Consider the following 27,629-nt stretch of genomic DNA (forward strand, 5'->3'; position numbering starts at 1 on the left):
AGAGAAGCCTCTGGAAATGGCCACACCTAGAGTATGCTGTGCTTTGAAAAAAAAAAACGTCATGGACGCACCAAAAGTGAGGAAAAACCCCATCAAAAAGAAAGCACCGTTTGTAGTGTATTCAATATTTCCACAGCGGCTTTGTTTTTCTTTCCTGAAGACGCTTTGTGTGTTTCACATACGTCCTTACGGCCTAACAGCATTGTAGATTCTCGTGTGAACGCGGTCTTATGCTGACCAGTTATTGTTACCATTTTTCGGAAATTAGTTGTAGCAATGGTTCTTTACAGTAGTCCATGTAACTATAATATCTCTTGCACACGACCAAGTTCGGGCCGTGAAATACGGGCTGAGTGTCGGCCGCATTTTCCGGGCCCGACCTCGGTACAGGTGAACGGGACTCCTGGCATCACAGACATTTTATGATGCTAGGAGTCCCTGCCTCCCCACGGAACTACTGTTCCGTACTCAGCGGTCTCCTGGGATAAAACGTCATCCCAGGAGGTTGGCCTACTAGAAGGCTGGGTAAATGCTGCAGTTTTCCGCAGCGGACATTCTGGCGGAAAAACTGCACAGTTTGTTGCAGTCTGCACAGTTTGGTGCAGGTTTTCGCCCTGAACTCCCTGCGGTCACCGGCGTGGATACGCAGTGTAACGTTACGCAGCGTATCCGCTTCGTGTGAACTCCGCTTAAGGGTATGTTCACACAGGACGGATACGCTGCGTAAAGATACACAACCTATCTGCCCTGGAGCCCACTGGAAATTCTGTCCGAAAAACCGCACTAAATTGTGGGGCAGTTTTTCGGATGGAATGTCCGCTGTGGAAAACGGCACGTAAAAAAGAAAAAAACTCTATACTTACCCGTAGCCATGGCGACGCGTCTCTCTGACGTCCTGCAGCCTGGCCTTTGTTCAGATCTCGTCCACCGTGCTGCTACTGCAATACGATGCGGATTTTCCGCAATGTAATTTCCGAAAATCTGCGTTATTTACGCTATGTGTGAACCCGGCCTTATTTATAGGGCCCCATAGCAAAGTAAGGCATGGGTCCCCCATCTTTTGGACTGTAAACTGAACTGCGGTAATACTCCTTTTGCTTGGGGCTGGAGAGTGTGTATATGGCAGATATTCTGCACAAATAAAAATCCACCAATAAATACTTGATCACAGAAGGGACACCAATGGATGCCCCATTACGACTTGCCTAGTGAAATTGTACCTCTTGGTTGTAGTGTTAAAACAAAAAACAAACCGCGTTTGCGATTCATTAGGAAGTACTTGTAAAAAGTGGCATTTGCAGACTATTTCTGGCATTTGGCAAATTCACAAAGGCGCATAGATGTATTTGCATTGCCGCACATACTGCCCTTTACTAAACCCTTCCACAAGTTTACAACTGGTCGGACCTGGCATAGACAGTCTGTTTTTTGCTTTATACGGCTGGAATCACACGTGCCATTTTGGTGGCTTTTTTCCCAATCACGTGTGGATAAAAAAATAGAGGCGGCAAATCATTCTCTCCTTTATTTTCTCTGTTTGGGTGTACGCCTGTGTTTAGCTTAATTTAAAAAAAAACTGCCACAAAAAAGGCTTGTGTGATTCTAGCCTAAGGCCAGGATCACAAACACAGTGCAGTTTTTGGCTTAGGCTAAGTTCACACTACCGTTATAGTACGTTTAGCTCTCTTCCGTTTGAAGAAGAGATGAACGAGAGTCCAAACGGAAAGCATCGCTTCCGTTAAAATTACCATTGATTTCAATTGTAATTCTTTTGTTTCAGATGTGTAATTTAAAAAAAAAAAAAGTTAAATAAAGTAGTGAAAAAAGTAGTGAAAAAAAGTAGTGAAAAAAAAATATTAAAAAGTTAAAAAAAAACACCTTTTCCCTCTAAATTAATATTACAAATAAACAAAATTGGTATCGCTGTGTCTGTAAAAGTCCAAAGTTATACAATATAATTATTTAACTCGCACAGTAAAAGCAATAAAAAAATTTAATCACCAAAATCGCTGTTGTTTTGTCACCTTAGCTCTCAAAACAAATGTAATAAAAAGTGATTAAAAAGTTGTATGTACCAGAAAATGATATCAATAAAAACTACAGCTCGACTTGCAAAAAATAAGCCCTCACACCGCACATCGACCAGAAAAAATAAAACCGTTACGGCTCTGAGAATGTGGTGAAACAAAACAATTTTTTTTTTAACAAATACTTTTTTCTCTGTAAAAATAGTAAAATATAAGAAAACTATATAAATGTGATATCCCTGTAATAATATTGAGCCTCAGAATTAAGTTAAGTTGTCGTTTTTAGTCGTAAAAACGAAACCCAAAAAACAATGGAGGAATCGCAGTCTTTTCCCATTTCATTCCGCAAAGATTATTTTTTCAGTTTCCCAGTACATTATATGGTACTTTAAGGGTAGGAACACACACAACGTATTCAGCGCTAATACACTGTGTTAAGCTACGCAGCGTATCAGCCCTGAACACCGCAGGGAATGGCGTCCGGAAAATGGCACCACATTGTGGTGCGTTTTTCCAGCGGAGTTTCCATTGCAAAGCGGCACCGGGAAAAAAACGTTCATACTTTCCCCCTCCCTCTCCTCCTGGGATGACGTTGCAGGCCATGTGACACTGCAGCCAGGGGCGTAACTAGGAAAGACTGGGCCCCATAGGAAACTTTTGACTGGGGCCCTCCCTCCCCTGGGTGTCACACAACCCCCCCTTGTAGATAGTGCCTTTTGTACAGCCCCCCTGTAGATAATGCAATACAGCCCCCCTGTAGATAACGCCATACAGCCCCCTCTGTAGATAGCGCCATACAGCCCCTTTGTAGATATCTACAGAGGGGGCTGTATGGCGTTATCTACAGGGGGGACTCTGTATGGCGTTAGCGCCATACATCCCCCTGTAGATAACGCCATACAGAGTCCCCCCTGTAGATAACGCCATACAGCCCCCTCTGTAGATATCTACAAAGGGGCTGTATGGCGCTATCTACAGAGGGGGCTGTATGGCGTTATCTACAGGGGGGACTCTGTATGGCGTTATCTACAGGGGGATGTATGGCGCTATCTACAGAGGGGGCTGTACGCCATACAGCCCCCACTGTAGAGAACGCCATACAGCCCCCCTGTAGAGAACGCCATACAGCCCCCCCTGTAGGTAACGCCATACAGCGTCCCCTGTAGGTAACGCTATACAGCCCCCCCTGTAGGGAACGACATACAGCCCTCCCTGTAGGTAACGCTATACAGCCCCCCCTGTATGTAACGCCATGCAGCCCCAACCCCCCAAAAAATCCAACCTACAGTGTGTCCTACAAAATACATGCATCCCCTATCCACAGGATAGGGGATACATGTTTGATCGCTGGCAGCGATAGGGAGAACAGGGGACCGAAAGTCCCCCTGAAGTTCTCCATGACTAACCTCTGACTTCCGTCGTCTGCGCAGCTCAATAAAAATGAATGGAGCGCTGGTCATGCATGCGCACAAGCGCGACCGGCGCTCCATTAATTTCTACGGAGCTGCCGACACAGACCCCGGAAGTCCGAGGTTTGTGAAGGAGAACTTCAGGGGACTTTCAGTCCCCCGTTCTCCTTATCAATGCCAGCGATCACACATGTATCCCGTATCCTGTGGATAGGGGATAAATGTATTTTGTTTAATGGCAGAGCGGGGAGATACCTCCCTGCTCTGCCGTAGTGTTCAGTGGCGTCCCGCAGTAGCAGCCATAGCGGCTGCTAGCGGAGCCTCCGCTACGGCTGCTACGGCGGTAGTTACGCCACTGGCTGCAGCCTGTGATTGGCTGCAGCGGTCACATAGCCCGCAACATCATCCAGGGGTGCCGGACTGGAGAAGAAGCAGGGAACTCTGGGTAACTATATCATCAAGGTAGGAACACACACAACGTAAACACTGCGGATTTTCCGCAGCGTATTAGGCTGGGTTCACACGACCTATTTTCAGGCATAAACTAGGCATTTTACGCCTCGAATTACGCCTGAAAAGACTGCTCCGATACATCGGCAAAAATCTGCCCATTGCTTTCAATGGGTTTGCCGATGTACTGTGCCGACGACCTTTAATTTTACGCATCGCTGTCAAAAGACGGCGCGTAAAATGACAGCCCCGGCAAAGAAGTGCAGGACACTTCTTGGGACGTAATTTGAATCCAATGAAGAACAGCTCCAAATTACGCCCGTAATTGACGCCTCGCAAAACGCGAGTACGAGCAATTACGTCTGAAATGCATGAGCTGTTTTCTCCTGAAAACAGCTCCGTAATTGTCGATATCGTGTGCACATACCCTTACAGTAGCAGCAGTGTGGGTGAGATATCAACAAATCTCGTCCCCACACTGCGGTACATATCTGCCTAAATGTCCGCACATAAATTGACTTGCGGTGCGGTTACTTCAACCGCAGCATGTTATTCATTCTACGGATGCGCAACTGTTCTGTTGCGGGTTTACCCATTGAATTCAATGGGGTGCTTAAACGCACAACAAAGCAGTGTGTGTTGTGATATTTGCGGCACAATTACAGCGATGCGCCGCAAAAATCGCAAGTACGAAAAAAAATAATATATGTACTTAGACAGAGTTCCCTGCTTCTTCTCCAGTCGAAAAGAGGGAGAGGGTAAGTATGAACATTTATTTTTCCTACGCCTCTTTGCAGTGGAAATTCCGCAGGAAAAACACACCACAATGTGGTGTCATTTTCCGGACAGTATTCCCTGCGGTGTTCAGGACTGATACGCTGCATATCTTAACACAGTGTATCAGCGCTGAATACGTTGTGTTTGTTCCTACCCTAAGGCTGGATTCACACGAGCGTGTGCCTTTTGCGTACGCAAAAAACGCGGCGTTTTGCCTGCGCAAAAGGCACTTGACCGCTCCGTGTGGCAACATCCCGAAAAAACGGCTGAAAAATCGGAAGCAAAACGCCTCCAAACATCAGGCCATTGACTTCAATGGGAAAAACGGCGTTCTGTTCCGACGGGCCTTTATTTTACGCGGCCGTTTTGAAAAACGGCCACGTAAAAAAAACGGCCTCAAAAAAGAAGTGCATGTCACTTCTTGAGCCGTTTTGCATTGATTATAGAAAAACAGCTCCAAAAACGTGAAAAACGCAGTGAAAAACGCGAGCTGCTAAAAAAAAGTCTGAAAATCAGGAGCTGTTTTCCCTTGAAAACGGCTCCGTATTTTCTGACGTCTTTTGTTAAGCGTGTTAACATACCCTTATTGTACTGCTGGAGGCTTAGATAAGGCAGGATAGTAAGGGCCCTTTTACACGGGCCAATTATCGGGCAAACAAAGCGTTCACAGAATGCTCGGTCCCGATAATGCCTTGTGTAAACAGGGCAGCGATCAGCATCTGAATGAGCAAACACTCGTTCATCGGGTGATTGTATCGTTTTAAATGCTCAAAATATTATCGTTGTCCTTGTGAAAGGAGCAAATGAGCGCCGATCAACGAGCTGTCTCGTTGATTGGCGCTTGTTGCACCAGCCAAAATTGGCCGGTGTAAAAGTACCTTAACACTATACACACAGATAAGGCTCTGTATACAGCTCCCCTGTCTCTCTCTGGGGGAGGGGACTGCACTCCATAACTTCCTGGAGACTGTAATAATCTGTGACATTTCTCTGTCCATTGACTCCCATTCATTTCAGCGGTCACAAAGCGCACGCACACGCTGCTGTGGAGTCTATACAGACAATACAAGAGGTAGCTATGTATCTCCAATATGGCCGCCGCCAGGAAAGTTTTAAAAAATAAATATCTGCAACATGTATAAAAAAACAAACACATTATTTCACGTCTATGTACGTAAATCTAATTAATGTTAGGCGGGATTCACACGACTGGGTCGCGCCCGAGCCCAAGTGCCGGCCGGTAAAATCGGCCATTCTGCCCGGCCGGTTTGCATAAAGTTTTGCATCCGTGCCGGGCCGGGCAGATCTGGACAGTGACATCAGCGGCAACTCCTGAAGGGGAATCCCCATGTGTTCGGGGATTCCGCTTCAGGAGTTTCCCCTGATATCACTGCCCAGATATGGACAGAGACATCAAGCGCTCTGTCCAGGAGCGGAATCCCCGAAAACACAGGGATTCCGCTCCTTCAAGGAGCTAAAGTGCGGCTAGCACATAGCAGAGCGGGGAGATACCTCCCTGCTCTGCTATAGTGGCGTCGCTGCAGTAGTAGCAGCCGCAGCAGCAGCAGCTGCTAGCGGCGCCATGGAAGGTGTCGCCGGGCCAGGGCGCTTTTAACAAGCAGGGGAAGGGAGCCAGCGCAGTGCTCCCTTCCACCTGCTGTACACCCCGGCCCTGCCACACCGTGTACAGCGATGCCATTCGTCAGAATGGCATCAACTCCTCCTCCTCACATGCACTCTGCGCTGTGAGGAGGAGGAGATAGAGCGCAGGCTCCGGAAAACCCGGCCATCACTCGGGACACATCCCGGTGATAGCCGTGTATTACCCGGCCCCATAGACTTCTATGGGAGCCGGGCGGCCGGGTACCCGGCCGAAGATAGAGCATGTCCTATTTTTTGACGGCCGGTTTTCCAGGCCGTCAAAAAATCGGTCGTGTGAATAGCCCCATTAGGGGTCTATTATTCCTAATGCAGCCGGGTGCCGGCCGATTTATGAACGGCCGGCACCTGGCCGAGAAACCCTGTCGTGGGAATGAGGCCTTACTAAAATTAAATATGTGGGATATTTCCTTTAAACATTATGTCTACCTTTGCAGACAATATTTTATCGCAATGTTATTCTTTGAGATGTTTCATTTATATTCAGATAAGACTTGGTTTACAGAGTATCATGGAGATTAGTGTTTTACATTAGTTGATCAAAGTCCAGGCACTCCTTGTGTAAAAGATTGTTACAAAAAGGCAGTTTATGATATGTAATGCTAGAAGTCCCTGCCTCGCTGCCGGACAACTGTCCCGAACTGTAATCATGTTTTCAGTATGGGACAGTTGTCCTGCAGTGAAGCAGGGACTCCTAGCATCGTACATAACTATGATACTAGGAGCCCGGCTCCCTGCACTGTGTTCGGTCCGGGATTAGCGGCCGAAATACGTTCCGTCCATTACGGACGTAATGTGCTCGTGTGAATCCAGCCTCAGGGTATGTTCACACGGCAGCGTCCGTTACGGCTGAAATTACGGGGCTGTTTTCAGGAGAAAACCGCTCCGTAATTTCAGGCGTAATGGCATGTTGAGGCGCTTTTTCGCTGCGTCAATTACGGACGTAAATGGAGCTGTTTTTCCATGGAGTCAATGGAAAACGGCTCCATTTAACGTCTGAAGAAGTGACAGGCACTTCTTTGACGCGGGCGTCTATTTACGCTCCGCCTTTTGACAGCGGGGCGTAAAAAAAATGACCGTCGGAACAGAACATCGTAAGACCCATTCAAATGAATGGGCAGATGTTTGCCGACGCTATCGAGCCGCATTTTCGGACGTAAATCGAGGCGGAAAACGCCCGAATTCCGTCCGTAAATAAGCCGTGTGAACATACCCTCACTGGTTACGGTAGGGTGCGTTTTAGTGCCCTTATCAGATGCCTTCCCCACTTATGTAGTTTTTGGAAGCACAGGCGATCCGGTGGTTGCCACGGGTCTACCTGCTAAAACGCCTGGTGATGAGCTGTGGAAGTTGTAGGCTGCCACACATTTTCCATATTACCTCCCTCCCCCCTCACATTTATCCTGATGAAATTATAGTGAACTTGAACCACGTGGAAATAGAGGGTCCGCAACACATCTTGGGATGCAGCAATGTTTTGCCGCAGTCTTATTGCAGATCAGGATAAAATGTGATACATACTCTTTATTCTTAGACGTTTTTGTCCGTTTTGTTCATTTGACTTTCGGAACTACCGTAATTTCAAACCCTCCTTGTATACTGTATGTAATTCTGTTCCGTTATTATAAAGTAGTATTCTATTTTGTCGGCTTTCAGATAAGCGTGATAGGAGTGCTTGCGGGTTCGGATGTTGCGCCTGTAATGTGGGCGTAGAGAAGCACCTCTATTAAGCTTGTCTCTAAGCGGCCTAAAATATATATTTTATTATCTAAAGTATGGGCTTTTGTGTAGTAGCCTCCTGTCAGTTATCCCTTTGAAATGGCTAATAAACATCATCTGCTCGGCATCTGATGTAGACTTTAGGATTAGTGTCCCTCAAACAAGTGCAAAGTCATATCGTCCTGGTGCAAAATCTGTACCAAGGCACAATATAGCCTGTAATGTTTTGTGCGATGACTTCACATTGTGTAATATATACATTATAACAGTTGTTTATTTGTATAGTAATATACTACACTACTGTTATTACATTATTGTGCAATAATTCTTAAACAACAACACACCTCTGCGCTGCCCCTTTCTTATAAGGGAAAACAGCTGTTTTTTTATGCCACTCGTGATTTTCACGCCGTTTTTTACAGCCGTGTTTGGAGCTGTTTTTCTATAGTCAATGAAAAATGGCTCTAAAAACGTCCCAAGAAGTGACATGCACTTCTTTTTCGAGGCCGTTTTTTTACGCGGCCGTTTTTCAAAACGGCCGCGTAGAAAAACGGCCCCATCGGAACAGAACGCCGTTTTTCCCATTTAAATCAATGGGCAGATGTTTGGAGGCGTTCCTCTTACGTTTTTTCGGCCGTTTGCGGCCCGAAAAATGGTTGAAAATAAGCCTTGTGAACATACCCTAACCCTGCGTTGTACATGTATAAAACTACCTTCCTGACATACATTGATGGTGCAGTGCGGGAACGGGTAAAGGTAAATTTGTATTCCTAGAACATGTAAACTTCTGTACTGCCACTAGGGGGCATTCAGATAGAGGCCATGGATGGAAAAACTAGGGAATTGTATAAGCAGCTACCAAATAAATGTATGTCGGGAACATGTACGAGCAACACAAATATCTGTATGGCAGCAGTGATGGATTAGTCTCATGACAGACACAAACGGCGCCCATTGACTTTTAAAGGGGTTTCTATCTTTGACATTTATGTCATATCTACTGGATTTCCCTTATATGTCTAAGATGAGAAAACCGCTTTATTGGTTTCTGTCATCTTTCCCTGACAAAATAGCGCTTCATCAGTATATGATCGGTGGGGTCCGATACCCGGACCCTGCACTAATCAGCTGTTCTGGCTGTGCAGGGGTCAGTGCCGGGAGAAGAAGGCTTCGATCACTGTATAGTGACCATGCTGCAGTACTGCAGCTCTGCTTCTATTCAAATATAAGAACAGCCCCCAACCTGGACAACCCCTTTAAGCCATGCACCTACTCCTGCTAAGCCATGCCCCCTTGTCAGGCGCTTTCCAAACATCTTTTTTTTGGGCGTATTTTATGGATAAATTTGTCAAATTATTTACGCCAAAAAGAAGTTGCAACATAGGACAGAATTCTGGCGCTACACCGATAGTAAATCTTCCTCAATATGTTATATCGGGTTTGTAGTTTGGCTCCCGTGCCAGTTTCAAAGGGACAGTCGTAATTCATGAACGCTAGAATGGTTGGGGGTGTAGCTATCTAGAGATTAGCTGTATTCTGCCTTTGTATTATCTATTATGAGTTCTGCTGATGTATAAAAGCAAATTAAACTAATAATGAGCGGATGATTAGTGTGATAAAAGTAAACAAAGGCGCAGTGAATTCTACCAGTAAATGGCTCATATAATGAACCTTCCCATTAGTTGTGTTTGGATTCAGCTATATACGTTATATATGAGTTTATATAATCAGAGCCTAGGGATCTTTTTTTTATTTTAAATGGGTTTTCCAGCCAGTAAAAATTGATGGTCTATCCTCAGGTTAGGCCATCAATAGGTGATGGATCGGGGACCCCCATCGATCAGCTGTTTTGAAGGGGGTGCAGCGCTTGTACGAATGCTGCTTCCCTTTAAAGAGGCTCTGTCACCACATTATAAGTGCCGTATCTCCTACATAAGGAGATGGGCGCTGTAATGTAGGTGACAGCAGTGCTTTTTACTTAATAAAATGATCTATTTTCACCACTTTATTAGCGATTTTAGATTTATGCTAATGAGTTGCTTAATGCCCAAGTGGGCGTGTTTTTACTTTAGACCAAGTGGGCGTTGTACAGGGGAGTGTATGACGCTGACTAATCAGTGACCAATCAGCGTCATGCACTTCTCCCCATTCATTTAGTCAGCGCATAGGGATCCTTTTAGATCACTATGTGCTGCTTTATACTGACACTTTAACAATACTGAAGTGTTTAGACAGTGAATAGACATTACACGGGATGTCTATTCACAATCTCTGCACTTCGTTACTGTTTTTGTGGTAGTTACAGCAGAGCAAAGCGTAATCTCGCTGTAACCTGTCATTTACCACGTAATCTCGCGAGATTATGCTTCCTCTGCTGTAACTACCACAGACAGAGTAACGCAGTGCAGAGATTGTGAATAGACATCCCGTGGAATGTCTATTCACTGTCTAAACACTTCAGTATTGTTAATGTGTTAGGGTATGTGCACACACACTAATTACGTCCGTAATTGACGGACGTATTTCGGCCGGAAGTCCCGGACCGAACACAGTGCAGGGAGCCGGGCTCCTAGCATCATAGTTATGTACGATGCTAGGAGTCCCTGCCTCTCTACAGGACAACTGTCCCGTACTGTAATCATGTTTTCAGTATGGGACAGTAGTTCCACGGAGAGGCAGGGACTCCTAGCATCGTACATAAGTATGATGCTAGGAGCCCGGCTCCCTGCACTGTGTTCGGTCCGGTACTTGCGGCCGAAATACGTCCGTCAATTACGGACGTAATTAGTGTGTGTGCACATACCCTTAGTGTAAGGGTATGTTCACACGACAGCGTCCGTAATGGCTGAAATTACGGGGATGTTTTCAGGAGAAAACATCCCCGTAATTTCAGCCATAACGGCATGTGCAGGCGCTTGAACGCCGCGTCCATTACGGACGTAATTGGCGCTGCTTTTCATTGGAGTCAATGAATAATGGCTCCAATTATGCCCCAAGAAGTGATAGGTCACTTCTTTGATGCGGGCGTCCATTTACGCGCCGTCATTTGACAGTGGCGCGTAAATATACGCCTCTTGTGAACAGACAAACGTCAGCCCATTGCTTTCAATGGGCAGATGTTTGTCAACGCTTTCAAGCCGCATTTTTCAGACGTAATTACGTCCGTAATTAGTGTGTGTGAACATACCCTAAGACAGCACATAAGGATCTAAAAGGATCCCTACGCGCTGCCTAAATGAATGGAGAGGAGTGTATGACGCTGATTGGTCACTGATTGGTCAGCGTCATACACTCCCCTGTACAACGCCCACTTGGTCTAAAGTAAAAATACGCCCACTTGGGCATTAAGCAACTCATTCGCATAAATCTAAAATCACTACTAAAGTGGTGAAAATAGATCGTTGGTGACAGAGCCTCTTTAATTTCTACTTGCTCGCTGTGAATCTTCGACACGCATTTAGCGGCGATTCATAGGTTTTGTAGCCTTTTCTCCCATTGAAGTGAAGGTGAGGTACAGAAACCGTGCAGAACTTTGAGCTACGCAGTTTCTGTAGATACTGAGTTCTGTAAACAGCGAAGTTCGCTTTGCTATGCTGTTTATGTAACTCCAATTCACTACAATGGGAGTTATGAAACAGCGTAGCTCATCTGTTTCCATACTCCTGGCCAGCTTGTAAGTCAGGTGCCAGAGAGCACCGACAACGTGACTAGGTAGGATGAGGGCCAAGGGACCCTGATCTAAAGATAGGTGTGAGTCCCAGAGCTGGGACCTGCATCAATCGGACATTTATGGCATAACCTGTGGATATGCTATAAATGTCTGAGATGAGAATACCCTTTAGGCTTTATTCAGACGAACGTGAATTACGTCCGTGCAACGCGCGTGATTTGCACGCGCGTTGCACGGACCTATATTAGTCTATGGGGCCGTGCAGACATGTCCGTGATTTTTACTCAGCGTGAGTCCGCTGAAAAAAAGTCACGACATGTCCGTTCTTTGGGCGTTTTTCGCGCATCACGCACCCATTGAAGTCAATGGGTGCATGAAAACCACGCATGTCGCACGGAAGCACTTCCGTGGGACAAGCGTGAATCACGCAACAGCTGTCAAAAGGATGAATGAAAACAGAAAAGCACCACGTGCTTTTCTGTTTCAAAACATTCAAATGGAGTGTCATAATGATGGCGGCTGCGCGAAAACCACGCAGCCGCGCATCATATGCTGATGCCACACGGAGCTGTTAAGTGTTTTTTGCACACGCAAAACGCCGCGTTTTTGCGTGCGCAAAAACGCCACGCTCGTGTGAATGAGGCCTTCATCAGTGTATAATAGTAAGTTGTGGAACTTTCTGATATACCTTGTGTTTTCAATTCTTTAGCATTTTCAAGATATTTGTTTGTTGTCTGTGAATAGAAACATTCTTGTTTACATCCAGGGGCTGAAAAACCTGACTGTTTGCTAGAATTGTATGAAGTCTAGACAATCCTTTGTAAACTAAAGGTGTCTGTACATCAATGATAAGGTTGAAAAAAGACACAAATCCATCAAGTCCAACCTCCTACTATGTTGATCCAGATTAAATAAAACCCTCATGAGGTTGATGCCAATTTCCTCATCAGAATAAAATTCCTCCATGACTCCACGTCCCATCTCCAAAATCTCGTACTTATAACTTGTAATATTATATTTTTAAGAAAGGCATCCAGGCCCTTCTTGAACTTGCTCAATGAATCAACCATCACAACATCCTGTGGCAGAGAGTTCCATCGTCTCACTGCTCTCACAGTAAAGAATCCCTGTCCGTGATAATGATTAAATCTTTTTTTCCTCTAGACGTAGAGGATACCCCCTTGTTCTTGTTACAGGCCTAGGTGTAAAAAGATCTCTGTATTGTCCATATATTTTTACATTGTAATTAGATGGCCCCTAAGCCGTCTTTTTTTATAAGCGGAATAACAACGTTTGATAACCTTACGTTTGTTTTTTTGTGGTTTTCGTTGTTTATTGCCACGATTTTTGTAATCACAGGAAATCTGCGCAACTTTTGTTGCCAAAAAAACCACAACACAAACGACTCATGTAAATACAATCTTATCATCCTAAACTTCAGACTGATACATTTTACCTACGCTGATGACTAAGTGCTTAGCCCCCATGCACACGGCCGTAATTTTGATCTGCAATTACGGACCGTGATTGTGGATCAAAGTACGGACCCATTAATTTCTATTGTCCACGTACACCTTCTGGTATATTTACGGGAAGGTGTCCGGGCCGTAGCACTGAACCACAAAAAATAGGACATGTCCTTATTTTTGATTTTACGGACTGTGTTCCCATACTTTATAATGAGAGAATGGCCCGCAAATGCGGGTTACTGTCTGCGGCCAGCCGTGCCCGTAATCACCGGCTGTAATTGTGGGCACGGCCATGTGCAGGGGGCCTTAGAATGGATTCAATTGTAGCAAACCCTCAGCTGTGAGAAACAAATATTGATTAGTTCTGTCTGGGTTTTCATCCCATGAATGTAAACTAAAATGGGGCTTCAGACATTTATTTATTTTTTTTTCATTTTAGTTTTTTCTTTACGGTTTCTGAAAGCCAAGACTTTTAGATTTTTCTGTCGATATAGCTGTATGAGGGATTTATTATAATTTTTTTTTTGCGGGACAAGTTGTAGTTTTAAATTGCACCATTTAATGTACCATACGGTACTGGGACACTTTCAAAAAATTATTTTGTGAAATTAACAAAAAAACAGCAATTCCTCCATTATTTTTTTGGGCTTCAATCTTACGGTAAAAGTGACATGTTAACTTTATTCTGCAGGTCAATAAGGATATGACGATACCAAATTTATATACAGTAGTTTTTTTCATGCTTTTACAAAATAAAAACAATTTGTAAAAAATAAAATCTGTTCTGTGTCGCCATTCTGAGACCCATTACTATTTTATTTTTCTAATGATGGAGCAGTGTGAGGTCTTGTTTTTTTGCAGAGTAGTTTTTATTGGTTCCATTTTGAACTCCTTCAACTTTTCGATCACTTTTGAATACTATTGACAGCAGCATCTAAGCAGTTAAATGTCCAGGATCAGAGCTGTCTCTGATCCTGGCCGTTAGTGTAGGGTGTCAGCTGTAATACACAGCTGACACCCGCGGCGTATTGAGCAGGCTCAGTGAGCCTGGACTACGTGGTCATTTTGCTCAAGTCTACTTTTCCCGCATTATATATAACTGGAGATGGTGACTTGGAAATACAAAGTTACTAGCATGTGCCTCTGCAAATTTGTTTTATTTTATCTGATATTGTATGATGCAGAAGTTGCAGTTGTGTGTTAGTGAGTAACTGTCACATCACAGTGGCATTGATGTACACATACTGTACAGTTCAATACATTCTTATTGGATGCAGCACACATGAAAAATTCACACGCACACAAATATATTTGTGTACTTTCTTCTATACAACTCCTAGATATACACATACATTGAATGTAATTGCGGAAACTTTGTATCATCATTTGCTCTTGCACCCTAGCATTGGCGATAAAGTCCTTGACAAAGAGGCTTGTAAATAGAAAGGGAAATCAGATGACATGTACAGATTGGAGTTCTCCTGCCCACAAGCAGTTGAGCAGAGCAATGTGAGAGCTGCCTGTACCTGGCTGCCCGGCAGCCACTCCCTCTGCTTGTGTGTAATGTAATACTAGTAACTGCAGGCTCTGCAGCTGCAACAAGTATCCAGGGAGCTCTGCACAGAGCACAACGATCAGGATATCCCACTGCACTGGTCACTTTAGGACTCAGGACTTTCCTGCTCTGGACTCTTCTCCAGAACTCCAAGGGGGATTGTTATCATTTGGGACAAGGCAAGAAGTTGCACATAGTGTAGGACATGGCCTCCTTACCTTCAGGAGGAAGATACCAGGTGAGCAATGTTTTCCAGGATCTTTCTGTTTTCTTGACTTTGCACTGAGTTACTTGTCCTGTTAGAGCATTACAACTGACTTCTTATGACTCACAAGGTTTAATGCAACTATTACTCTGAGCAGTATGATGGGACTTGTAGTCCTAGGCTTTAACAGATGTAGTGTTTTAGGCTTTACATAAGGGCTTAGAGACATTGGTTTAAGTTATGTAGACCATCCAAAGCTATGGGGTCGCTTTTTGTTTATGCGTGAATTATCTTGTATTAAGATCTTGCTGCAGTGTTTATTATATAGATACTATGTATAATTTAAAGAAAGGGCAGAGGATGGAAAAATGCACTACAACAATCATATGCGTATACAAAAAGTTATAGAACCCATATGGGGGGGGGGGGATAGCAAGCCCTATAATGATACAATGTAGTAATGGTCATATACACTGTTTATTCTGTAAGTGGCATACATTATTTTGAGGAATATGAGGCACTGCCCCCAACAAAAGCAAGAATGTTAAACAGTACTCCAGTTTGTACAAGTCACAATATTGTTACATGTCCCACAATGTTTGTTACTGTATGAGATGGTTATATAAAAAGATACATGGTGTGGCAAGGGAAATACAAGGGAAATGTAGACACAAGATACAATGAGCCATGCTGGCTTGCACACAAGTGAGTTTGTTTTCCAAGAGCTGATGACCTGTCAGTTCCATTTGCAGTGAGTCCTCGTGCCAGCTCCTCTGTCTCTGTCATGGTCAGATGTTCACATACAACCAAACACTGGCTTGTATTGAATGGCATTCCACTGCATTGTACTCTCGAAAATAATTTGCCTGCCTCATTAAAGTCTGAAAACAAGAATGAGAGAAATGTCGCAAAATCGACAATATTTACATCATTTTTAACGTTGAGCTGCCTTTTTTTACCATGGGTTTTGGCATTTTTACAGCGTCCTCCTATGGAGCACTGAGTACATAAAGCAGGGGTACAAAACCTTTTCTGGTCAGAGAGACATATTGTCAAATTGCCCTACTCCCATATGTCACAGTAATATGATATTCCATCTCAGGCATATCAACAGTCTATACACAAATGTTTGATAGATGGGGGGGGGGGGTCCACTTGCGCATCTTTTCAACGCAATCGAATGGACTAGGGCCTGAGAGGGGGAATGGGCTAGACAACCTCTCATGAATTTATCCTCAGGTCTGCACTAGGCATAACGTATTAAGAGTAACTCTCTCATAACCGTGCTAGCCCAACAGTTTCCCCCATAACAGTGCTAGCCACACAGTGCCTTTATTATTGCCAGTCAGCCACAGTCCATGAAGGTTTAAAAAAAAACATACAAATATAAGGGCTTGACAGGTTGCCTTAGCGGCTAAAAATATCAGTCCAGCCGACTGGGTTTTGCTCCGTGCTAAATATGTATCTAATAACTGGGGTGTTAAATGAGTGGCGCTGGATGATGTCACTGAGAGCAGCATGCTCTGTCTGCATAAAAGGTTACAGGACACTACTACTAGGCATAGACGTCATGCAAAAACGTACATATGTCAGTACTCCAACAATCCTTTAACCCCCTAAGGGTATATTCACACGCACTGTTTTCACACGTAATTCCGACGTTTTACGCCTTGAATTATGCCTGAAAAAACGGCTCCATTACGCCTACAAACATCTGCCCATTGCTTTCAATGGGTTTTACGGTGTTCTGTTCCCACAAGGTGTTATTTTACGTGTCACAGTCAAAATATGGCGCGTAAAAAGACGCCCGTGAAAAAGAAGTGCATGTCACTTGTTGGGATGTTTTTGGAGCCGTTTTTCATTGACTCCTTTGAAAAGAGCTCCAATAACGGCCGTAAAACACGCCTCAAAAAACGTGAGTTGCTACAAAAACTTCTGAAAATCAGGAGCTGTTTACGCCTGAAAACAGCTCCGTATTTTAAGACGTATTTTGCTACTGCGTGTGAACATACCCTTACAGTCACCATAAAATTGGAAAAACCATCCCGAAAATGTCAGGGTTTTTTTTGTAGACATTTAACTTATGTCTCATGTAAATAGTTTAAGCATAATTCAGGTTACTTTAGCGCATATTAACCCCTTTAAAGGGGTTGTCTCATAAAGACAACCCCTTTTCAAAAAGAAGACCGCTTCCCTCACAATAGGGAATCCTCTCTCTTTGCCGAGGAAAGCTGCGGCCAGCCACACATTTTCCTTGTAGCAGCAGCATGAATGGCTGCCCATGTTATGACACATCTGACCCCCCTCTATGACATCCATATTCCTTAATAGCGCATAGACATTTTTATTCCTTAAATACGATACAATTTTTTGAGAACTTTTGGTTCATATATATATAAATCTCAATGCAGCTATAAGAGGACTTGTATATATTTTTTTAGAACTATTTTTATTATATCTGGAACAAAGATGTTGTCAGCAAATCCTTTAAGTCATTTAAGTTGCGAGGTGAGGCCTCCATGGATCGCTTGGTTTTTCCAGCACATCCCACAGATGGTCAATCGGGTTGAGCCTTGGGTGCCCATGAACCTGATGCTAGTTCGCTGGTTGTTCCATTCTTGGACCACTTTTGGTAGGTACTAACTACTGCATACCAGGAACATTCCCACAAGAGCTGCCTTTTTTTTGGAGATGCTTTGATTTAGCCATCACAATTTGTCCCTTTTTTTTTTTTTTAAAGTCACTCAGATCCTTATGCTCCACAGCAACTTTAAGGCTGGGTTCACACGAGCATGTTCCGCCCGTGTGAGTGGACTATTCACTTGCTGCCTTAAAGGCTATGTACACCTTTGAAATAGATTTTGTTTTTTAAAATAAAATATCTATTAGTGTGTTTTGTGCAACTTTCTAAATACTTTTTATGAAAAATTATTTGTACTTTTTGAGATACAGCTGCTTTGTATCCTGTCTGCAGAGCAGCTGTAGCTAGTGCTGAAACCTGTATCCGTCAGGTCAGTGGGTCAGGATCGAGCGGTTACCGATCACTTCTAAGTTCATAACTTAGATGTGATCGATAACCAGTGGATCCTGCGTTTCAGACACGCAGGACCCGCTGAAACGGAATCCCTCAGTGTGCCCATTACCTGGTGTATTTAGGTCTCAGAGCAAGATACAGCTGCTCTGTATTGGGCTACATTCACACGAGCGTATGAGATTCACGCACGTGAAAAACACACGTGAATCTGGTTCATGTGTTGCGTTATGCATCAGTGTGCTTTGCGAATGGCATGCGTTATTCACGCTCTCACAAAGCACATTTTTTTTCTATTTTTAAACTTTAGTGTACTGGCATATATCTATATGCCAGTACATTAGCCTGTGTACTGATAGTACACAGGCAGTTGTTGGGACATACCTACAGTAAGTATGCCCTAACAACAGGAAATATGGTCAGACAGCCCCTTCAATGGACCCTGGGCTGTCTGCCCATATATGGTATGTCCCGCGATAGCGCCACAGGGATCAGGTTTCTCTGATCTCCGCCATTAGAGCGGGCTGCGGCTGTGTAATAGCCATTGCCCCACTCCTGATCGGGTGCACACTTGTTGTGCCAGCGCCATCAGAATGATGTGATGTGGCCGGCACTGAAGGCAGAACATGGGGGTGTTTTGCAGTGCGCCCGCCATGTTCTCTGTCTTCAGGGCCTTAGTATCGAAATACATAAATTAACGGTATTAAACCATTTCAGGGTGCATGTTATCAAAATAGTATTGATATTTAGATTCATCGTGCAACCCTACTCTATACAGGATACAAAGCAGCTGTATCTCCAAAAAAGTAAAAATAGCTTTAAAATAAAAAGTATTTAGAAAGTTGCACAAAACACACTGAAAGACATATTTATTAAAAAATAAAAAATTATTTCAATGGTGTACATAGTCTTTAATTATCTTAACCCTTGACAGACGCCATTGTAAAGAGAAAACCATTGTTATTCACGTCACCTGTCAGTGGTTTTCAGCTGAGTTCACACATTGTGGTGGTGTGCCAAGTGTCCAAAAAAATGTGTGTCAAAACTCCACACAATTTAACTCAAAATGCCACGATTTTTCTATGGGGTTACACGCTGTGCAATTTTTAAGGTAAAACCACACTACCGCAACGTGTGAATCCAGCCTACATGATATGGCTGAACGATTTCATTTTTTATTTATTTAGTTTTTATTTAGTTTTTTGTTTTTTTTTGCACTTTCTTTATACATTTTATAACTGGGGGTTTGAATTCATGAACAATAGGAATCAAGCAGCGGGAAGGCATAATACAAAGAGACGTGGACAGGGGAGACTAGGGGAAGAGCGAGCAGACAGAGCACATGATTGAATAAGATATAATGATATACTGTTTGTTACAGCAGTATTTGCTGTTATTTTTTAGTTTTTTTTGGGTAAAAATTACTGGAAAATATTTCATTGTTATTAAAAAAAAAAAGGTGGCAAATATTTAGAAAGTTTTAGCTTGAGATAATCAGTAGGAGGATTAATCTATGGGCCATGGCAGTGTTTACCTCTGTTGTATTTCAGTGATGACTATGCTGAAAGCAAAGCCTCATATTGAAACATAGTTAAGAATTACCACGAGGACAATGGGATAGGAAATTATTTTATTTATTTATTCCCCCCCCCCTCGTTTTTCTCTTAAGGCTAAAGTTAAAAAAAAATCTTCGTCTACAAATAGGTTAATCATTAGCCAGATGCTACACAATTTCTTAATCTGCATTTATTATTTTACTTCCTCTACTTTTTTATTTCTTTCTTTCTTTTGGTCTGAAGGAAAACACTGAGATAATGTTACTTTTCTTCTTTTTATCTGTATTACTCATATCTACAACATAGTACTGTATGTTTTGAAACTTTTCAATTTATATCAGATTCCCCCAATACACAGACTGATACATGGATCACCTTTTGCTTGACCCCACTCCCATACACTTTTATGACCATTCTCTGCATGGCTGGGCTGAGCATATATTTTCTATATGTGACCATTGTCATGTATAATTTTCCTATTACTTGTTGTGGTACCATGTTTGCCATTGTCTACCCTGTTCCTTTTGAATAAAAATCTCAGTGGAAAGCGGAGCATCGGCGTTTGCAGGTAAGTCGATGTAGCTACTTACCTGCAAACGCTGATGCTGCTGCAGAATCAACTGTAGCCTCTGGTGCCGATGTGTCCTCGCTGGTCCGACACGATGCAGGATCTGGGGCAGGAAGTGAGTGACGTCACAGCGTGATCTCTCGAGAACACGGCTGTGTCTGCACTGCCAGAAGCTGGGTGTTCTGAAGAGAAGTGCATGATACTTCTATACACAACGCCCAGCTAGTAAAAGAAGTAAAAAACGCCCAGATGTACATACACAATACACGCCCAGTTGTACTTTTACTTTAAACACGCCCAGTTGTACTTTAGAAAGCCTCATTTACATAAATATAAAAACGGTCATAACTTGGCCAAAAATGCTCGTTTTTAAAAAAAAACAAAACTTTACTCTTATCTCCATTGCAGCGCCGATCTGCTGCAATAGGAGATAGGGGTTGCAAAATCTGGTGACAGAGCCTCTTTAAGTGTTTTTGCTCTTTAACACTAGTGCCCCTATTTATTTTTTGCCGGTAGTTTTTGCATTAAGTATATTAAAAAGCTAGCAAATGCATTTATTTTAATGTAATAACTAGGAAGTTACGTCGATCAGAACTAATACCTTGCAAGGCTTCTTTTTTTTTTTTCTCTTCATCAAGATAGATAAAATGTTATAATGTATTTCTGCACTATGTTTTTTTTAAACCATTTGAGACCTTGATATTGTTTTATGTGTCCTTGGCATCACAATGAAGCAATATGAACAATGCCCAATTGTCATCTCTCACTGAATACGTCTTGGAGCTGTGGGCTCAGTAACGTACCATTGAGGATGTGCAAATCTCAGTGCCCCATTTTCCATTATTCCTGTAATATGTAATGCTGGGGTTAAACCTGTGTACAGAACATTGTCAGTAAATGCTTTCTTGAGATAATACATGGTATATAACTTCCATAATTATTGAAAATGTAATGTATGTTCTGAATTCTGACTGCAGAGCTGGTTTGCCTCATTTCAGCTAGGACCCACGTTATGCCTTGTATCCGCTTTTTAAGGTCATAGAACATTTATACGTTATAGTGCTTGTTTGCTTCTAAAAGGTAACTCCACCAACCACAACAAAACGAACATGTCTGCGTATCACTGATGGTTATATGCTGCACGCTGTAACATGGCTATATGTTTAAATTTCCTTTTATTGTATTGACTTACAAAGTTGGGTGCAATTATTTAAAAATTATTTTAAAAGACTATGTCTAATCTGTCTGGAGGCTTACCTGATATATACTCTCCAAGGGGAAGGTACCATTTCAGACTTTTTAATAACCGTAGCTTGCCTTTGTTTTCCTCCGTTTCAGAATACATTATGCCGGTATAGAATTAATATTTTTGATGTAATGTTTGTATACACATTACACATAGTATAGTATAAAACAAATATATACAGCACTGTGCAAAAGCTTTAGGCAGTTGTGCAAAAATTATGCAAAGTAAGAATGCTTTCAAAAATAGAAGTGTTAATAGTTTTTTTTTTGTTTTTTTTTAAATTAACAAAATACAAAGTGAATGAACGAAAGAGAAATCGAAATCAAATCAATATTTGGTGTAATCACCCTTTGCCTTCAAAACAGCATCAATTGTTCTATGTACACTTGCACTACGTCATGGATTTTGTGGGATTATAGTCTGGTGTATGATTAACCAATTATACCAAACAGGGGATAATGATAATAATTTTCATATGTAGGTTGAAACACAGTCATTAACTGTAACAGAAACCGCTATGTAGGGGGCTTAAAACTGGATGAGGAGCAGCCAAACTCTGCTAGAAATGTGAGGCTGTGGAAGACCGTTTCATGTCACAGGTCCACCATGGCAAAACTGAGCACAGCAACAGGACATAATGTAGTTCTACTGCATCAGTAAGGTCTCTCCCAGGCAAAGATTTCAAAGCAGACTAAGGTTTCAAGATGTGCTGTTCAAGCTCTTGAAGAAGCATAAAGAAACGGGCAACATTGAGGACCGTAGATGAGGTGGTTTGCCAAGGAAACTTAGTGCAGCAGATCAAAGACACATCATGCTTACATCCCATCGAAATCGGAAGCTGTCCAGCACTGCCATCAGCTCAGAACTGGCAGAAACCAGTGGAACCAAGGTACCTATTCTATTGTTCGGAAAAGTCTGGCCAGAAGTGGTCTTCATTTAAGAATTCCAGCCAAAAAGTCATACATTCATTGTGGAAACAAGGCTAAGCAACTCCACTATGCACGAAAACATAGGAACTTGGGTGCAGAAAAATGGCAGCTTTTGCTCTAGACCAGGGGTCTCAAACTCGGCCGGGTAAGTGGGCCGCATATAGAAAAAATGGGAAGTGGTCGGGCCGCATTACTTTAAAATTTGATGCAATACAAAATTATTGTTAATCAATTAGTTATTTGAACTACTAGAACACTATATTACTATAATAATAATAATACTACATTACTATAATAATAGCGCTAGGTTTAAAATTTGAGATATTTCTCCACGTGCTTATTTCAACAATCCAGCTTTCCAGTTTAAAGAGGCTCTGTCACCAGATTTTGCAACCCCTATCTGCTATTGCAGCAGATAGGCGCTGCTATGTAGATTACAGTAACGTTTTTATTTTTAAAAAACGAGCATTTTTGGCCAAGTTATGACCATTTTTGTATTTATGCAAATGAGGCTTGCAAAAGTACAACTGGGCATGTTGAAAAGTAAAAGTACAACTGGGCGTGTATTATGTGCGTACATCGGGCCGTTTTTACTTCTTTTACTAGCTGGGCGTTCTGACGAGAAGTATCATCCACTTCTCTTCAGAACGCCCAGCTTCTGGCAGATCACGCTGTGACGTCACTTCCCCAGGTCCTGCATCGTGTCAGACGAGCGAGGACACATCGGCACCAGAGGCTACAGTTGATTCTGCAGCAGCATCAGCGTTTGCAGGTAAGTAGCTACATCGACTTATTTTAATAATCCTATGGTGCACTACTTGGCATCCCTGTCCAAGTTCCACTATTTGCTCCACGATCCTCCTTCAACCACGGCTGCCAGCTGCTTGCTGGCTGTCCGTGCTTGTGACTGCAGTGCGCCCTGCTGAGTCTATCAGCTGGGTGATTCATCCTGTCTGGCCTATCGCCGGCTCCCGTTGGTGACTCAGTTCACCTGCGGGTACTGACAGTAACCCTGCCGCACACACTGCTTCTCGGCTCACAGCTGAGCACAGCTACTATTGCTTACGGCCGTTCTCACTTTGCCTCTCAGCTGACAGCTGAGAGTGTTCTCACTGTAATATACGACCGTTCCCAACGCTGCTGCTCTGATCCCCAGGGACACCAGCGTGTGGGTGCAGTTCATTCTCGGCTCACAGCTGAGCACAGCTACTATTGCTTACGGCCGTTCTCACTTTGCCTCTCAGCTGACAGCTGAGAGTGTTCTCACTGTATTACACGACCGTTCCCAACGCTGCTGCTCTGATCCCCAGGGACACCAGCGTGAGGGTGCAGTTCATTTACTGTTTACACCACCATACCAACACTAACGCAGGGATAAGAGGCTTGCAAGGTTTCACCTTGCTTATTCCCATACCTCTTCTCATTACAGGGCACACCGCTACTGGCCCAGCTGCACTTAGTATTATACAGTGTAACAGTCAATACTCTAATCCAGGCTATACAGCCGGTCCAATCTTAGACAGAGTGAACTACTAATTTACAGTTTCATTCATTTTCATTAATCTGTGGCCACTGCAGTTTAATTATCTGGTACTAGTAACGGAACAACGGACAGCAATATTATATATTACCTCATCTATTAATTTTTGGCCAAGGGTATGTGAATTGAGGGGTCACTCACACATACCAAATTGCACCATTGGACCTTTTAATCATTTTCTTAATGCATACTTAATAAAAGTTAATTATTAATTTCTTCACAGACCACATCCTTTTCCCCTTTCCTTTTCCCTGATTCAACTCAGCTCAAATTGGTGGTGCACACCATGTGGTCTCTCTGACATGACATATATTGTGTAATAGGTGATCCTCACCAATCCCAGAGCCTGTACTAGCTCTCTGCTCGGGACTCCGGCTCTGGGGAAGCCCCAGACATCGCTGTTCATATGTGGACAGCAATGTCAGAGAATTCCAGAGTCTCGGAGCAGAGCCGATATTAGCGGCTCTGTGTCCCGCGGGCCGCAGATGACAGCCCCAGGGGCCACATGCGACCCGCGTGATTGAGGGCCCTGCTCTAGACTGATGCATCAAAATTTGAAATATTTGGCTGTAACAGAAGGCAGGTTGTTCGCCGAAGGGCTGGAGAGCAGTACAATAATGTGTCTGCAGGCAACAGTGAATACTGGAAGAAGAAAAAAAAAAAACACACGGCGCCACATAGTGCAATTATCCACGGGTCATAAGAAACCGAAAACTAGGGCAAATTATGCTCACCTAGAGGGGTTATGCTGACCGGGCACAACGCTGTTCAAAGGTATAGGTCAAGCCTCCATGCAGATCACCGCTGCAGGGATACGTGAAGAGGAGACACACCCAGGGTGTGTGTAGACAGATCCAAGGTACAGCTGCTGCCTAGGTCCAAAAGTCGGTAAACGGAAATTTACTGTCAGGTATGAAGTCAAAGAGAGAGGAAAAATAGGACCAAAATATACTAGGCGCTGCTGTACAAATTTTGTTTAATGAATGAATTGAGAACCAGGCTACGCGTTTCGATGCATGACATGCATCTTCATCAGGCCATAAATATACAATTGTATTGTATATTTAGGGCCTGATGAAGACGCATGTCCTGCGTCGAAACGCGTAGCCTGGTTCTCAATTCATTCATTCATTGAACAAAATTTGTACAGCAGCACCTAGAATATTTTGGTCCTATTTTTCCTCTCTTTGACTTCAGGCAACAGTGAAGCGTGTAGTTGTGGATTTGGTCAGAACTAATGGTGTCCTCAATGCTGAGAAATACAGGCAGATACGTATCCATCATGCAATACCATCAGGAAGACCTCTGATTTGCATCAAATTTATTCCGCAGCAGGACAACGATCCCAAACATACTGCCTATGTCATTAAGAACTATCTTCAGCTTAAAAAAGAACAGCCCTGAGAGTGATGATATGACCCCCACAGAGACCCGATCTCAACATCATTGATTCTGTCAGGGATTACATAAAGAGACAGAAGGATTTGAGGAAGCCTACATCCACAAAAGATCTGTGGTTAGTTTTCCAAAATGTTTGGAACAACCTCCCTGCCGAGTTCCTTCAAAAACTGTGTGCAAGTGTATCTAGAAGATTTGATGCTGTTTTGAAAGCAAAGTGTGGTCACACCAAATATTGTTTTGATTTAGATTTATCTTCTGTTCATTCACTCTGTATTTTGTTAATTTGATTAAAAAAAACTATTACCACTTCTTTTTTTTAAAGCATTCTCACTTTCCAGCATTTTTCCACAACTGCCTAAAACTTTGGCACAGTACTGTGTGTGTGTGTGTGTGTGTGTGTGTGTGTGTGTGTATGTATGTATGTATGTATGTATATATATATATATATATATACACACTGCCTTTAAAAAGTTTGGGGTCACCCAGACAATTTTGTGTTTTCCATGAAAACTCACACTTCTTATATTTATCAAATGAGTTGCAAAATGACTAAAAGATATAGTCAAGACATTGACAAGGTTAGAAATAATGATTTTGATTTGAAATATAAATTTTCTCCTTCAAACTTTGCTTTCGTCAAAGAATGCTCCATTTGCAGCAATTACAGCATTGCAGACCTTTGGCATTCTAGCTGTTAATTTGCTGAGGTAATTGGGAGAAATTTCACCCCATGCTTCCAGAAGCCCCTCCCACAAGTTGGATTGGCTTGATGGGCACTTCCTGCGTACCATACGGTCAAGCTGCTCCCACAACAGCTCTATGGGGTTGAGATCTGGTGACTGCGCTGGCCACTCCATTACAGATAGAATACCAGCTGCCTGCTTCTTCCCTAAATAGTTCTTGCATCATTTGGAGGTGTGCTTTGGGTCATTGTCCTGTTGTAGGATGAAATTGGCTCCAATCAAGCGCTGTCCACAGGGTATGGCATGGCATTGCAAAATGGAGTGATAGCCTTCATTATTCAAAATCCCTTTTACCTTGTACAAATATCCCACTTTACCAGCACCAAAGCAACCCCAGACCATCACATTACCTCCACCATGCTTGACAGATGGCGTCAGGCACTCTTCCAGCATCTTTTCAGTTGTTCTGCGTCTCACAAATGTTCTTCTGTGTGATCCAAACACCTCAAACTTCGATTCGTCTGTCCATAACACTTTTTTCCAATCTTCATCTGTCCAATGTCTGTGTGCTTTTGCCCATATTAATCTTTTCCTTTTATTAGCCAGTCTCAGATATGGCTTTTTCTTTGCCACTCTGCCCTGAAGGCCAGCATCCCGGAGTCGCCTCTTCACTGTAGACGTTGACACTGGCGTTTTGCGGGTACTATTTAATGAAGCTGCCAGTTGAAGACCTGTGAGGCGTCTATTTCTCAAAACTAGAAACTCTAATGTACTTGTCTTGTTGGTCAGTTGTGCAGCGGGGCCTCCCACTTCTCTTTCTACTCTAGTTAGTTGGAAATAGAGGGCAGGGTAGGATCCAGCGCTGAAGCGTTTAAAATGGAATTCGATTTTCCAAGTTTAATGTAATGATTAAAAGGAAGTCCAGTGGTATCAGGTCCTAGGCGTGCATGAAGTGAGGGGAAGAAAAATTATATCCTCTTTGGCCAATAATTTTTCTTCCCCTCGAATTCCATTTTAAACGCTTCAGCGCTGGATCCTACCCTGCCCTCTATTTCCAATTGATACTCCGTGTGCCGACACGAGGATCCGGGCGCTACAAACGACACACCGGAGTGTGTCAGGTGAGCTGGAGGATTTCTCTATACATTTTTTCTCTTGTTACTCTAGTTAGTGCCTGTTTGTGCTGTCCTCTGAAGGGAGTAGTACACACCATTGTAGGAAATCTTCAGTTTCTTGGCAATTTCTCGCATGGAATAGCCTTCATTTCTAAGAACAAGAATAGACTGTCGAGTTTCACATGAAAGCTCTTGTTTTTTCTAGCCATTGTGAGAGTTCAATCGAACCCACAAATGTAATGCTCCAGATTCTCAACTAGCTCAAAGGAAAGTCAGTTTTATAGCTCCTCTAAACAGCAAAACTGTTTACAGCGGTGCTAACATAATTGCACAAGGGTTTTCAAGTGTTTTCTAATCATCCATTAGCCTTCTAACACAGTTGGCAACCACAATGTACCATTAGAACACTGGAGTGATGGTTGCTGGAAATGGGCCTCTATACACCTATGTAGATATTGCATTAAAAACCAGACGTTTGCAGCTAGAATAGTCATTTAGCACATTAACAATGTATAGAGTATATTTCTGATTAATTTAATGTTATCTTCATTGAAAAAAACTGCTTTCCTTTCAAAAATAAGGAAATTTCTAAGTGACCCTAAACTTTTGAACGGTAGTGT

At 43.0% G+C, this 27,629-nt stretch overlaps 1 protein-coding gene across 1 annotated transcript in view; it reads left to right on the forward strand.

Moving 5' to 3' along the window:
* The first annotated feature begins 14,682 nt into the window (after window positions 1-14,682).
* ANK3 (ankyrin 3) overlaps window positions 14,683-27,629 on the forward strand; it is a 520,456-nt gene continuing 507,509 nt past the window's right edge. The window contains exon 1 of the mRNA XM_075841157.1: window positions 14,683-14,973. Within this exon, the coding sequence (XP_075697272.1) occupies window positions 14,941-14,973 (33 nt within the window). The 5' untranslated portion in view covers window positions 14,683-14,940. The remainder of the gene's footprint in view (window positions 14,974-27,629) is intronic.

This window comes from Rhinoderma darwinii, chromosome 11 (genome assembly GCF_050947455.1).
Source record: "Rhinoderma darwinii isolate aRhiDar2 chromosome 11, aRhiDar2.hap1, whole genome shotgun sequence".
Taxonomy (NCBI): domain Eukaryota; kingdom Metazoa; phylum Chordata; class Amphibia; order Anura; family Rhinodermatidae; genus Rhinoderma; species Rhinoderma darwinii.